The sequence below is a fragment of the Pocillopora damicornis genome, chromosome 9 (genome assembly GCF_964200805.1).
Source record: "Pocillopora damicornis chromosome 9, jaPocDami1.2, whole genome shotgun sequence".
Taxonomy (NCBI): domain Eukaryota; kingdom Metazoa; phylum Cnidaria; class Anthozoa; order Scleractinia; family Pocilloporidae; genus Pocillopora; species Pocillopora damicornis.
This window is the reverse complement of record NC_142678.1, coordinates 159,777-175,281: the sequence shown is the minus strand read 5'-3', so window position 1 is coordinate 175,281 and position 15,505 is coordinate 159,777. Positions and strand designations below refer to the sequence as shown.

The following is a 15,505-nucleotide window of genomic DNA, read 5'->3' as shown; positions in this document are numbered from 1 at the left end:
TGTGCAGACAACCGAAACGTAGCGCTTTTCATCGAAGAAGAATAGACGTAATTAGTGGCGTTATCTTGATTAGGTTATATTGTTTAAAAATCGGTCAGATGTAAAATTAAATTACCTTTCAAATGCCGGGTTTTCAATTTGTGTTAAGACTCAAATGCGGCAGATTTGCGAGGTTCGACCATTAACTTCGCCAAGAAAGCAAAACATCACAGAAATATTCCTTTTAGTAAAATTTCCGTACTGCCCCATACTATCGTAAAACAAATCTGTTTTCCCAATGGTAAAGTATTGTTTTTGTCACTCTATCCAAGAACTGAACGTATAATGTAGTGTGGGGCTGTGCGGAATTTTACCTTCCTTTTTGGCCCGTTATTGCCGTCAGTTTCAGATAACACGTCGGTAGTCTAATTACTTTTCGAAAAGCTTAAGTATACGTTGTAGACTCCCGCTCCACGTAGGTGCGCGCTCACGCTCATAAGCTTACGGATGAACACTTCACGCTCTTTTGATATGCAAACGCGGCCCTCGCTCTTTACCGACGAAAAGAGCATTTCGTCACTTTGAAACAATGCTAATTGCTCCAATTGTATCTCCATTGTCTCTAAACGGACGCAAAGCGAAATTTTACAACTCCCGTTTGGGAATTTATCAATTCAGATCTAAAGCGACCGAAGTTGGCGGTGAGCGTTTGCAACCTCATTCCAAGGTCATTGCGCCCGCAAAGCATCATGGGTACCCCACTTTTCTCGGGCGACGCTTTTCAATGGGCGCGATTCCGTAATGTGATCGCGCGAAAGCGAGGCGTTACCCAGAGGCCCTCTTTGTTCCAGTCTCTCTTACATCCACAGCCGCCATATTTCTTCTTCAACGTTTTCCTTATCGCACTTTGTCCGACATGGATTTTCAAAACCGCGCAGGAGGAAAAACGGGCTCGGGTGGTGTAGCTTCGTGGTCAGAATCGAATAGAGACCGTCGAGAACGTCTGCGACAGCTTGCTTTAGAAACAATCGATCTCAACAAGGTAAATATATTTCATAGTTTACGTCGTTGGTTCACAATGTGTGCACGAGCTTGTTTTAACTCGCGTGCATGGCCCACGATAGGACTTGCATGCGTACATTAGCAAAAATCTATGAGCATATGGTATGAAGAGCTCTCGACTTTACGGTTTTCGGCTTCATTATTGGTATACACATACACGTTCAACGTATTTTCAACTTTTCTATTTCCACGTTCTTTTGAAAGTTTATCACAAGGTAACAATATAACGATGTGATTTTTGTTGAGGTTTTCATTAATACAGTTACTGATGGTATTTTCAAGATTATTTTATTTAAGGAGTGATGTTGAACTTATATCCTTTTTGATTTTCAGGATCCCTATTTTATGAAAAATCATCTTGGTTCTTACGAATGCAAATTATGTCTTACTCTTCACAACAATGAGGTAAGGTGTTTAGCTTCGAAGTAACTTATGTTACCTTGTTCACTAATCGATGATACTTTAATCAAGGGAAAGCTATGGAAATTTTTTCTTTGGAGTAAATTTCCATTGAAAATAATTTCACATCTGTCTTATTTGGATGTTTTAAATGGCCAGATATAATTATAATAATTAAGATCAAATGCAAATTCCACCTCCAAATATTGAGAGTTCACAAAATTAATTCTGTATCTCAGTAAATAAAATAAAGTGACTACACAAGTTCTGGTGCTACAGTTTGTCTTGCTTGCATTTATCTGCTGAAAAGTGATTCAGCTGAAAAATAGCAAACTGTACCAAATGGAAAAGTAATCTATCCATCATCACTACACTCTGAGTAACCCAGATTTATGCATTGATTGTTATTTTTTATTTTTTTAAAGGGAAGCTATCTTGCCCATACCCAAGGAAAAAAACATCAGTCAAATCTGTAAGGAGTCATGTTAATCATAATAACTAGAAATCACATTATCCTAATACTGGAAGACATTACATAGTGAAACTGAAACAATTATTGGTGCATATGAGCAATAACTAGTGTAGGTCCATGTAGGATGCAGGAAGAATGAAAGTCTGCCTTGCTGATTGAATAAATAGCTGACATACTGTACATGTAGAAATACATCCAGATTAACAATTCTTAGAATAACATTTATGACTTAACTCCATAGGGCTCGTCGAGCTGCTAAAGAAGCAAAGGAGGCCCCAGCTCAACCAGCACCTGTGAGTACCTAATGTTGTGACACTTAATAAGAGTCAGCATGTAATTTTCTCATAACTGAGTCGTCCATGATCAATCCTTTAACTCCCAAGATCTGATTGTTGACTCTCCTCTCTAGCTGATGCACATTCCATTGTAAATTGGTTACAAGAATTTGATTTTAGATCAAGATAACAACTTCTACCTGATAAGTTTGAAATCCTCAATACCTGTTAGCAGGATAATGTATAGATATAGTCACTACCAGGAGTATAAGGGTTAAAATACTACATCTCAGGCAGTTTTATTATATTTGGTTTTAGGTATCATTTACTTTTACCTTAGATAAATTTGATGTGGATTTTGACCATCTTTTTTATCCTGATGTGTTTTATGTTTCAATTGTTTTATGCAAACATGCAAGCTGCCATATGTAAACTGTAATTCATCCTAAAACTTCATATTTTAGACTAAATCTGTGCTCCCAAGGGTGATTTCCTTGTTTATCTAGGCCCTTATAGTTATTTAGGACATCCATTGCTCTCCTTTTTTTTTGGTAATTGTTCGTCAAACTTGGAAAGGGATGCTTGGGTACAAAGAAAAGTTGTTGTTTAGTTTGTAAATTACCTTTAATTTTTTTTACAGGAAAAACCAAGAGTATCTGTTAAAAAGTTTGTTGAAATTGGTCGTCCTGGCTACAAAGGTATTAGAATGTGTTTATGTTAAAGTTTTAAAAATTTGGCTGGGTTTATTATTTTTTTTTTAAACAAGTTGTAATTTTGGTTAGGAGCTCTAGCAATGTTTTGTGGATGAAGGAAAATTCAAATTAAACAAATTCAAAATCTTTTTATATTTTGCTAACACCTTGCTGTATTGTTCTTTTCCTTTCTTGTAATAAGTTACAAAGCAGAGAGATCCCGAGACTGGACAGCATAGTTTACTCTTTCAGGTAATATGTGTGTATCTTTGTGGACATACTTTCATTGCCGCTGTAAACAATGAAAGGTTTATTTAATATCTGATGCATCAAGGAAACCACCAAGAATGCCACTAAGTCAGTGTACAAATTGAAAATAAAATAAAATACTAGCACAGAGAGATTTGATCAGACAATTTTTTTATTAATTGTTTCATTCTACACAATTTTTCCTTGAGCATTTTCACACTGGTTTATACCACTCTGTGGTGTATTTTCAAACAAAAATAATGCATTACAAAGCATGTGAGGGCCTGTAAAATGAAAAACTGTATGGGAATGTGGGGGGGGGGGGAGGGGGTGGTGAGATGGGAAGTGAACTCACAAACCCACAGCCCTTTTAAGGGTTATGGCCTTTGGTGCACTGATGTTATATGACAATATCAATCAAATATTTATATCAAAACTTGTTTACATTGGTTAAATTTGACTGAAAAAACTCCAAAATATCTCGAGGTGTTTAAAATCTCACTTCATAAGTTTGCTCAAAAGCTTCCAAACAGTCATAGACAGCTCCAGATTGATGGTAACCATCCAATATCACATAATACTAAACACCTTCAGCAGTCTACAAGAAAAATACAAGATAACTTCCTGTGTGTAATAAATTTTGATATGCACATTTTCTCAAATTTTGACACTATATGTGAACCAGGCTTGAGACCCGAACCTTTCTTTGCCTGGCTGAGCCAGATTCTATTTTTTTCCATTGGTACATCACTTTTTGACTTGCAGTTGCTTTAAGTAATTTCTTTGTAACTACATGATCTTTGTGTAAAAATTTTTCTTCTGCTTGCTGTTGAAAACAAACCTGTTTCCTGCCTCCAAATGCTGAATGCAATTTAAGTGATCACAATTTCTTTTTTTTTATTTTAACTGAGTGAACTTGAAAATGTATTCAGCAGTGAATTCCTTAAGTGTTATTTATTGGTGGAATCCCAGGAATATTCCCTTCATTACTGATGCATTCAACCACTATGTTTAAATAAGATAATGGAATTAAATCAATCAGCCAATGAATTTTAAGAAGACTTCTAGTAACTTGTAGTCATGAATGTTTACCAGGTGGATTACCCAGAGATAGCAGAAGGCATCACTCCAAGACACCGTTTCATGTCAGCCTATGAACAGAGAATTGAACCTCCTAACAAGGCGTGGCAGTATCTTCTGTTTGCAGCAGAGCCGTATGAAACAATAGCATTCAAGGTGATTACTTGTTTTAGCCTTTTGATGATCTCTCTGTTTAACTTTACATCATGTAAACTAAGGTCCACCCTCACTCACAAAATTATGCTTCATGATTGGTCAATCATCAGTTAAATTCTTTCTGGACAATGGGTCAAATAGAGATTTTGAATTGTTTTATGGATATTAAATTTTTTTCATCACAGATTCCAAGTCGGGAAATCGACAAAGATGAAGGGAGACTTTGGACTGAATGGAATAAAGACACAAAACAGGTCAGAACATATTCAGCATGTAATTATTATGGGAGGAGATATCATATTAAGGTTAAATTACATGTATCTATGAACTGTAATACACTGTAACACCGATACTGAAGTTCATAAAAATGTGCAATCTAAGAATTAGGAGACATTGATCAAATGGTAGTAGCAAGGAAAGGAAAAGGCATAGCTAGAGGGCAGGTTATACCACCTGGGGGCATAGTTGGGACTCATCTTAAGATACATGTGACCCTTACTTATGTTAAGAAATACTGATGATTTGCCATTATGAAAAGATCTGGTATTCCTCCAAATACCAGCATTGGAAACAACTCTCTTCCCCCCCCCCTCCTCCTCTCTTCCCCCCCCCCTCCTCCTCTTACACCCCTCAGACTCTTATCATTACTGGACTTCACTGCCTTAAGTTTGAAACTAAATTTACTGTAAAGATATTAAAGTTAGGTTAGATTAGTGGAAGTTTAGCCCTTCCACATGGCTGATGGCAAATGAGGGTGAAAAGTAAATCTAAGAAAGCTAAGTAACTTGTGTTGTCTGGTTCATGAGACCCATCTTCCATTCATTGGGGTTTGTTTCCATTTTAAGTTAACAACAAGTTTGGTCCTGCAAAAAAAAATATTATCAATGAACTCTATTGTACATTAAACCTAGGAATTTTGTAGCCTAGGGGTTTTCATTTTAGGGTTTCCTGTATGGTTCAACTTTAAAGTTAACACTCTGTTCTCGTTTCTTACAGTTTTTCCTTCAGTCTTCTTGAAGCAGATCTCTTATCATATGTGCCTGGAGTTTCGACGTCGTTACCTTGTCATCAGATGATGAAGGGTTGGAATCAGATACATTTTACATTTCTTCTCTCCGTTTCTCATTTATCTTTTGGATTGTGTATTGTGATCTTGGCAGAAGTCTGACAGCACTTGCAAAAGTGATGCGCTTATTTGCAAGTCATTCGCTATGTTGTGTAGTTAGAGCGGAACGTACACTGTGAAAGAGAAAAAAAGAAAGAGAGAGGAATTGTTTTGGTTAACCCACAACTATGATTCCTAAGAATACGTTGTTCTCGAATATAAAATTAATTAAAAAGAGATCAGCCTTTATACTCGACCTCTTTCGAACAATTAAAGATTTCAGTTTTGCAAATGACATATTTCTGTTTCGCAAATTACAGATTTCGAGTTTATTTCGCAATTTACAGATTTTAACTTCGTTTCGTCTCGCCAATTACAGTAAGTCCTCCCTACGAATCAGCAAGAAAAAATAAACGGTTAGATGATGACATCAAAGCAGCTGAGGCATGGCTGTATGCGGACGCCAAACGAGAGCTCTGAAATATTAGAGAAGTTTTACGTCCAAGCATTCAGACACAAGAGGCAAGTTTGATCTGCCTTATTGCTGCAGCTTTCTTGCATAAATCGAACAGTTCTGCTTTTTCCTTTCTTTTCCACTTTCACCCAACTGAATACCCCTCTCCTACCAATAGTTTTTCGTCCTCACAAGTTAAATTTTTCGATTTGTTTTCGCCCATTTTCACCACCACATCACTTATTCTTTATACCAATGAGAGAGACTTCCCATTTGGCTTTTTTTTTTCGCGCCGTAATTTCGGCACCAGATCACTGAACCGCGAGAACTCGGGAATGGCGTTCTCCCTGCGTTGAACGCAATAATTTGCCTTCGGTGTTTCCGCTCTCAGAATTTTCAAACCCGAGTGATTTAGCGTTGCTTTATAGCAGATGACAGCCACAAAGTTTAGACAAATACGTGCACAGCTATTAAACTTCTCGTTAAAGCAATTTTTTTTGGCTACGTTCTTGATGCTGTTGCCATCCTCAATTCACCTTGTCTCGACCGCGGTTATCCAAAGGTTGTCCAGATCATTTTTTAAAATAATAATACTGTATATAACCTTCTCATTTCCCCCTCTCTCTAGTTCTCCCTATAGGTGTGGTGGGTACTTTTGTAACTTTGTCGTCTCTTCAGCAAGAAATCGCCCTTTTTGAGACCCGGTTTTTCGCATTTTCTGAAATTAGATGTTGCCCTCATTCTGCCGTGTGAAAATCTTTGCCAGACTTTCAAAGGAAAACGCATTATAAACATTTAAACTGCGTTCAGGCTACAAAAGTTCCCTTTGCCGTGGAAAGGTTTACTTTTCCGTGTTAAGTCGCCAAATTCCTGCGGTATATGGGTATTTAGGGGCGTAGTACACGCCATACAATTCACTCTTTTTCCACCTTTAATTGTGAGTTGGCTATTGCATGTGGAAAAATTTTGTCGGTTTCCGCGTACACTTCTCATGTAGAGTTGAAGTTTCCAGTTTGACGAAAACACCATTTTGCAGACAGCACAATTCGAAACTTAATTTCGTCCTTGTTATAGAGTCAAATTTTATTACATTTATGCTAAAGGTAGGTATGCTATTTTAGTTTATGATTCTGAAATTTTGCAGCTTTTAGTTAATTCTTTGTATTAAAAAGTAGCTTTCATGTAAGGGTTGGTACATGAAGAATGCGAAGTTACGGAAGTACCTGCTTAGATGTTCCGTCAGTGAGAGAAACACTTTTTTTTTAATGAAACATCTAATGCTTCGTTGAAGAAAAAGACCTAAATGACAGCTTTCATCTTCGAAAATCTTAGGACGTGACAACAAAAAATATGTATGCAATACTATTATTTTCCTGAAAAAAGCGCAAAACTGGCATTCGCAAGAACTGCGTATGTTCTTCAAGACCCCATTTTTTTTATGCAGCAATAAAGGAAAAAAATAAAAAGAAGAAAATCAGTAAGCAACAACGCACCCTTACTTCGTGTTGAAGTCACTTATCAAATGAAATGCTAAGAATCGCCATATCTTATTGAGAAGGATGCATGTTTTTCCTTTCACAAGGCAAATTTGAAATTGCTTTGACGTCTTTTCAGTTAAACAGTTCTTTATAACCCTGATGCTATAAAAAGTTTTGTGAAGTTTTGATTTAAGCAATTGACTTTAAGGCATGGCAAGTTCTGCTTCTCTTAGAAAAGAAAGAAAAAGGTAGATTGCAAATGCAATTCGGCAATCAAAACGTCCTGCAACTGATCGAAAATGTAATAATATTTGGAGACACATGTTACCTTGCTGATAAGAATTGGTATTTAAATACAAAAAAGGAAACTCAACGTATGTTTTTGCATTTGACTAAGCTCAGTACTTTTTTATGCTATTTGTAGAACGACGCTCTGACTTGACCTGGCATTGGCAGAAAGATTTGGGTTACTCAGTTGCGTTTTCTAGCCTCCATAAAGTAATAGTGTTCATGAAAGAATAAAAAATTCGTTGTTTCTATTCACGCTCAGATCTAAAAAGACAATCAAACGTAAACTACAGAGCGCGCTAAGAACTAACAAAACAATCAAACGTAAATTATAGAGCACGCTTAGAACTGACAAAACAATCGAACGTAAACTACAGGGCGCACTTAGACCTAACAAAACAATCAAACGTAAACAACAGAGTGTACTTAGACTACCAAATCAATTAAACATAAACTACAAAGCGTGCTTAGACCTAATAAAGCAATCGAACACAAACTACAGAGCGCGCTTAGAACTAATTAAACAATCAAACGTAAGCTACTGGGCGCGCTTAGAACTAACATAAAAATCAAACAAAAACTACAGAGCGCGCTTAAAACTAACAAAAAGTCAAACGTAGACTACAAAGCACGATTATCAAACGTAAACTACAGAGCGCGCTTAGTAACAAAACAATAAAACGTAATTTACAGAGCGCACTTAAGGAGGCTGGGAAGGGTTTTTAGATGCACACGCGCCCGCAATCTACACACCGGAAGTTAAATGTTGCTTGAAATTGCGCGAACCGGGAATAAAATCTGCGAAATACATTTGTTTCTAGCTCGAAATTTTGTTCGGTGACCAATCTGGATTTTTTGCATGCACGCACCATTTACGATGGTACTTCAAATATAAAAGGTTCGGGAAAAATTATCCAGTAGAATTTTCTTCGAGCCATAAATCGCATTTTCTTTTTTTTTCGCATTTTTCGCATTTAATTAATTCTACCAGATAAATTTTTTCCATACTGTCTGAAAAGTTAAAGAATTTCGGGAACTTTCCAACAAAGAAATAAAAATGTTAGGTCACCTAATTAGTTTTTCAGATAATTTACAAAAACTAAAATTTAGTGGACGTTTTTGTGGACCTTGTGCGTTGCCATGGTAACTGATATGACGTCACAAGTACCCTCAAAGTATAGCCCAGCAATAGAGTTACAAGGAGACATATAGTTTGCCCACCCCATTAAATATCCTTCTTTGTAATCTTCCATCGTTTCACAAACATTGCAACAACAAAAAACCCTTTCGAGCCTCCTTAAAACTAACAAAATAATCAAACGTAAACTACAGAGCACGCTTTGACTTAACAAGACAGTCAAACATAAACTACAGAGCGCGCCTAGAACTAACAAAATAATCAAACGTAAACTACAGAGCGCGCTTAGACCTAACAAGACAGTTAAACATCAACTACAGAGCGCGCTTAGACCTAACAAAAAAATCAAGCGTAAACTACAGAGCACACTTAGACCTAACAAGACAGTCAAACATAAACTACAGAGGGCGCTTAGAACTAAGAAAACAATCATATATAGACTACAGAGTGCGCTTAGATCTAACAAGACAATCAAACATAAATTACAGAGCGCGCTTAGTAACAAAACAATCAAACATAAGTTACAGAACGCGCCTAGAACTAATGAGACAATCAAACGTGAATTACAGAGCGCGCTTAGACCTAAAAAAACAATCAAACGTAAACTACAAAGTGCACTTTGACCTAACAAGACAGTCAAATATAAACTACAGAGCACGCTTAGAACTAACAAAACAATCAAACGTAAACTACAGAGCACGCTTAGACCTAACAAAACAATCAAGCATAAACTACAGAGCGCGCTTAGACCTAACAAAACAAACAAACATAACCAACAGAGCGCGCTTTGAACTAACAGAAGAATTAAACGCTAACGACAAAGCACGCGTAAAACTAACAAAACAATCAAATGTAAACTACAGAGCGCAGTTAGACCTAAAAAAACAATCAAACGTAAACAACGGAGCGCGTTAGAACTAACAAAAGAATCAAACGTTAACTACAAAGCGCAGTTATAACTTACAAAGTACAAAGTACCCCTCACATATGGAGGACAGAGGTGGCAAAGGATTACTTGTTCTGCAATCTGTTGTAACTCTGACCCATTCTCCGCGTCCTTGCTTTATTTTCCTGGTGTCGGTGCACTTTGGTGACGTGTGCACGACGGGTAGTTGTCAAAACGTACTCATAAAGCAATGAAGGAAAGGAGAACGCACCGCTGAGGGATACAATGGGCATCGAACGATTTTTATTAACGAGTTGCTGTGCATCAAAAAACGAACGAGCGAGTTTTTTTTATGCAAAGCAACGAGTGAATAAAAATCGTTCAAGCATTTTCCATGGTGTAATGTTTTTATTTCATACGTACTGAGATTTTTTCTTACTGAAAGCAACACGCTTGTTGCCCTCTAGATAAGACTTTGTCTATTTCATCGAGAGATTTATTCAAGAAAGGCGAGCATTCTCGTAAGAGAATGATAGAAACATGTGCAAAGTACAGCTTGTTACAAGTGGCTCGCGCCAGGCACCTATCGGGCAAATCATAACTAGTGTCCAGATCTCTCATCTAATGTTGCGTTCTGCTCTACCCTCCACTGTGAAGTACTATCGTTCATGTCTACGATTGGACGAACGATGCATTTTCAGTCGTTCGCTCAGTATGTACGAAATAAATTACGGTACTTTCAATGTTTTGAGAATCAGTTGTTTCGAGAAGAACATTGCTCGCGTGACATTTGCGTTACGTTTAAAAGTTTATTTAGTTTAATATTTCACTTTTTCTTTCCACTTATTGATCACCTTGATTGACACTGAAATATGAGTAAGTTGATGGTTTTTAGTTAGTTTTTACACGTGTCGTGTCGGCATAGGCGGCCCAAGTTCACGTCTCGAGAAAAAGCCAACGATGAATTCATGAACGCGTCACGCGTTGTGTGACTCGGTGTTAAGTTACGGGAGGAACCGTTGAAAATTTGAACACGTTATAAGGCATAGTATGGGGAACGAAATATGGTCGATTTATAACGATAAATATTTCGAAATCTGAATATTTTACACGTAAAATCAATAAAAACTTACTCGTGCCCTGTGTATCCGTCGAAGTTTCTAGCGATTTCTGCTGTTTTAAGCTTGCTTTACCATCACTGTTAACCATGTCAAAAGACGAAGTCAAGGCTGCACACTCCGATTTCGACCTTGGTCCACGCGGAGGTGGTTTGCGCCCCGAAAATCCTCCCGATCGGCATTTTTCTCAGGCACACTTTACGATCTAAGTTCGCTGCACCCTGGGACATGTCTCAGTACCAAAACTTCACGCGCATTTCGCTGGAAACGAGTGTTTTCTACCTGAATTTCCAAGTTCGCTTCTTTCTGGTTAAACTTTGAACACGAAGACTGGACACGGCCGCGAAAGAGACTTGGGTACGAGGTCAATTTTCTCTCTACCGCGAGTGGTACGGTCGATTAATGTACAATACTTACCCCATCTCCACAGAGGCAACTCGCCTTAACCTATTGTCCTAATCAACCAATCAGACAGCGAGTCGAAAGTAAAACAGATAAACAACGTACAAAATTTGAATATTCTGTGGGGTTTTCTGTGAGCATCTAAGCTTCGATTATTTTCGCGAAAATGCTATCGAAGAGGAAGAGATGCGGTGAAATTAACGGCGAAGCGAATCAGAAGGTTAAGAGTGGCAAAGTTTCAAGATGAAAATCCTAATATTTCATTTTGGGAACTTTACTGATAAAATCACGGGTGAAAAGCTTATATTAATAGAGAACAAATTTCCAAGTGCGAACCTAGGATAAATATTTAGGTATCATAACTTTTCGCAAGTTTGACGTCGGAATCCGATACGAATATTAGTTTTTCCTACACGTAGATTTCTTGTGAAATTCATGGAGAGGTGAAATATTTCGCCACCTGAAATTGACTGTAATTAAAGCGAACCTGGTATGTGAAGTCTTACATACCGCAATGTAAATACCATTGTCCACATGATGTCCTAACGTCGATTGCATCTACCCTTCCATGCATGGCCTATCAAACTACAATGTTTTGCCAGATGATGTCACTAGACTTCTGGAAAAATGGAAAAACCCTCAAGATTCGACTCACTCATGAATTACTCATGATCTACCCTCCTAATTTACGTTGGAGTAAATGTCTATTTAGTCACCGGAAATCCATTGTAAAGGACAATAAAATTTCGATTAGCTCGCAGATTGTCAAATGAAGTTCATTGTGTTAGTGTTCATAATTTTCCTTCCTGTGAAAACTCGTTCTTTGTAATATTCAGTAGAGTAGTTTGGTGGTTACTGGCATTTCGTCGATATGAGCGTTCGCTTATCGCACGGACAGGCGGAGGTAGTGCGCTTGGCTTGTAAGGGTCATAACTTTTTGGTGACTGGCCAAGGGGGAACTGGTAAGTCTACTGTTGTAAGGGAAATCATAAGCAATCTTCAAGCGGCTGGAAAAAAGGTTTCTGTGGTATGTTCCAGTGGTATAGCATGCACAGTGTACGATCCTGGTGTCGCTTCTACCGTGCATTCCTATTATGGATTGGGAATTGCAGACCTATCATGGGAACAGCTGGTAGAACGATCCACAAAAAATTGCGCTGTCATTGAACGTGTCAAAAAGGCAGATGTATTGATTTGGGACGAAGCCAGTTTGTCAAGCCAGATTCCCCTAACCCTAACCCTAACCCTAAGCAAACTCTAAGCAATTACTGCAAAACAGTGCCAAATACATGTTGAGGTACTACAATTCTCACTGCTATATATGTAGAGAAGGATGTTTCCTTGAGTACAGAAAAAAGGCTTAATTGTGAGGATGGCTAAACCGACATTTCTGTAATATCATAATGATAATTATTAATCCTTAGTGTGTCTAAATAGCACTTACTCTCATCTGGTACTGATACAAAATATGAGTTGTCATTCAAAACCACTTTAAAATCAGACTGCAGTAACACATCAACTCCTGTGCTTCCAGAAATTCTAGAGCCATCTACATTGTAAACTGTAGCTCTTTCAATTCCCTTGTCTTCTTTTTGTATGTTTTCCAAGAAGTCTTTAACTGTGTGCGTCAGTGGGCGTAGAACAAATTCACACTGTTCCCTCCTTGATGGTAAAGGAAGTAAAATGATGGGAAAACCACTTTTAAAACCCACAGAAACCTTATCTGTTGAAAAAAACATTTGGGTGACCAGAAAATATATCCACTTTGTTCAGCATCTTAACCTTTTACTGTTAAAGCTCAATTATTTGGACTTGTGGGAACTGGGCTGAATAATCCTGTTAATAACAAATATATAAATTCATGAGCCAAAAGTTAAAACTGTCCTCATAACATTCAATTAATTTTATGCTAGAATTAAAGCACATTCTTAAATCATTGTGCACCATTGCCAAAATCTTCCTATTAAAAGAAGTATTATGATAACAACATCTTGCAACCTAAAATGCAAAGTAGTTCGTTTCAAGCTGCTACAGTCTGTTCATGCCACTAATTGTATCATTCTTTTCAACTGGATTAATTAAATAGTGTTGACATTGTCTCAGTACCTTTGCTTTGTTTGATGGGGAAGAATTTTTACAGATATCACATGTGACTAATAAATATGCATGAAAAAATGGGACCAGACAAGTGAGTCTGGATAATCAAAAAAACTAAATATTTGAGGTCCAGATAATCGAGGTGCAACTATACTTTTCTTTTTTCAAATAAGTTTATTGTACATTTCCCTCATGCCCCAAACATACAGTGAAGTAAAACTTGGACTGAGGATATAGCAATTTTCAATTGAGTATCAAATGTAATACAGGATTGCAATGGATTTGTTTTACTTCCCTATTTGATTGGTCCTGAAAACTTGTGTGACTGGCCAAGCCAATCAGTTGCAAAACTAAAACCAACCACCCAATCTTGGTCACTCATATTTTCCCATTTGTCCCATTTGGTGCTGAAATATAAAAACAGTAGCCTCTACTTGGTACAAAAATATCCTCTGATATTTGTCCATGGATATTATGCAGTCCAAGATGTAAACAGTTAGCTGAGTGAGAAGTTTAAGGAAGACTGTGAGGTGTGAGGAATGATTGTGTCCTTGGACCAATATTCAATTATTTTTTAGTGCTAAGTGGAGACTACTTTGTTCATGATCCATCAAATATTTTTGCAATGTACAGGACAAAATATTTACAAACAGTGTACTGTTTACTGTGTGGTATGTTTACTTTTCAGTGATCTCAAGTACCAATTTGTGTAAAAAAAATGTCCCTGTAACAACAGCTTGGCACTCTTTTATCTTGAATTAAAACTTAAAAGAAGACTATCATCATAATGGATGTAAGGATGGGAAATTGGGGAATATTATTTGGGGTATATCACTGCATATTCCCCAGTTTCAGCTTGGGAATGTACTGGTCATGTACTGCATTTGGACCAATTGCATGTAAGCAACAATAACTGATGGATTATAAGTTTGTATATTTGTTCTTGACATTATCAGTTCTTTAAGGGTTGCAGTTTTTCTTTAACTTTGCTCTTGGAAAACTGTTCGCATTTTGCAACAGATCTCACACAAGCACATTCCCATGCCAAATGGCGGCTATTGCTTATCTGTTAAACTTTCAACTTTGAATATTGCATTTCTAGTGATAACTCAACTCTGGCTATCAGCTTATATTAGGAGTCACCTTAAAATGGAAATGCACCACACCAACAGTTGTGGAGCTGAAAAAAGCTCCAAATTTGGACTCATCTTAATGAAATTTAATAAAACATGATAGTGGTCATAGACACTTTCGCTCTATGTGCCTAGTTGGCTATTAACCATCTCAATCCAAGGTGCGTTCATCGTTGTTGTCAGATATTTAGGCACCAAATGGAGGCTAATGTTTATTTATTTTCGCGCCAAAATAGAGGCTGTTGTTTACAAATTTAAAGAGCTTGCCCTGTTTTTCGCACCCTTAGTGTGATCTGCCTGTGTTCTACCACTTTTAAAATAACTACATGGACTGATCACTTACCCTTTTCCACCAGAAAGAATTACAGAAGGAGTTCGTATTCATAAGAGATACTTAAAAAATTTACTCTCCAGAATGGGTTATGATATGCCAGCAGGAAATACTACGTAAACAACTACCGGTTCAAGTGGTATGATCACATTCTTCGCACGTACTCGATCAACAAGGCTACGATTTCCCTTTTTTCCCCGTAAGAAATACCACTTTAATATAAAGAGGCTTCAATAACACAAGTCCATTTCTCGGCGATAAAAATGATTTCAATTCTTCCGACAGCTGCAAGGCAAACAAGTGTCAACTTACCGCTTCTACATAGCGCAGAAACGAAAATCCAGTGCTTCGGTATCTTATTCCAGACGCTCTTATTTAGACGTGCTCCCTGAAGAAAAAATGCACACACGTGCAAGGATAACAGTATCACCTTCACGACCAAAAGTACTACAAAGATTTCGAATATTCGAATTCACATTTTCAATGGTGTTGACAACGTAAAATAATTTTCACAAATTGATAAGAGAGTGGTAGAGTTTATACATAGCAGACAGGAAACAGAAAGATAGCAGTGGATTTTAGGGAAAAAAGTACGGTTTTAGGTTTCGGTGATTTACCTTAAAACTTAACAGAGCGATCGATGAAGATCGAGAGAGCCTCAACGTCCCTGCCATGTCAAACGCCTTCTTGATCACATGAAATATGCACATT

General features: G+C 37.4%; 3 protein-coding genes across 3 annotated transcripts in view; 2 read left to right on the top strand and 1 right to left on the bottom strand.

Annotated features, from left to right (window-relative positions):
• Positions 1-15,505, top strand: part of LOC149039502 (uncharacterized) — a 59,480-nt gene that overhangs the window by 31,610 nt on the left and 12,365 nt on the right. The window lies entirely within an intron of this gene.
• On the top strand, positions 777-5,764 carry LOC149039505 (splicing factor 3A subunit 2-like). Its single transcript, XM_089181822.1, has 9 exons — positions 777-1,021; positions 1,375-1,446; positions 1,866-1,912; positions 2,154-2,205; positions 2,828-2,885; positions 3,082-3,131; positions 4,224-4,364; positions 4,550-4,618; positions 5,361-5,764. Exons 1-9 carry the CDS (start codon positions 896-898, stop codon positions 5,379-5,381), a joined length of 636 nt encoding a protein of 211 aa, XP_089037948.1. The 5' UTR covers positions 777-895; the 3' UTR covers positions 5,382-5,764.
• LOC149039504 (calcium uniporter protein, mitochondrial-like) lies at positions 3,283-15,503 on the bottom strand. The gene is made up of 4 exons (XM_089181826.1): positions 15,412-15,503; positions 15,107-15,182; positions 12,678-12,956; positions 3,283-5,603 (listed from the first exon to the last, which is right to left on the bottom strand). The coding sequence occupies exons 1-4, from the start codon at positions 15,466-15,468 to the stop codon at positions 5,587-5,589; spliced, it is 429 nt and encodes a 142-aa protein (XP_089037952.1). The 5' UTR covers positions 15,469-15,503; the 3' UTR covers positions 3,283-5,586.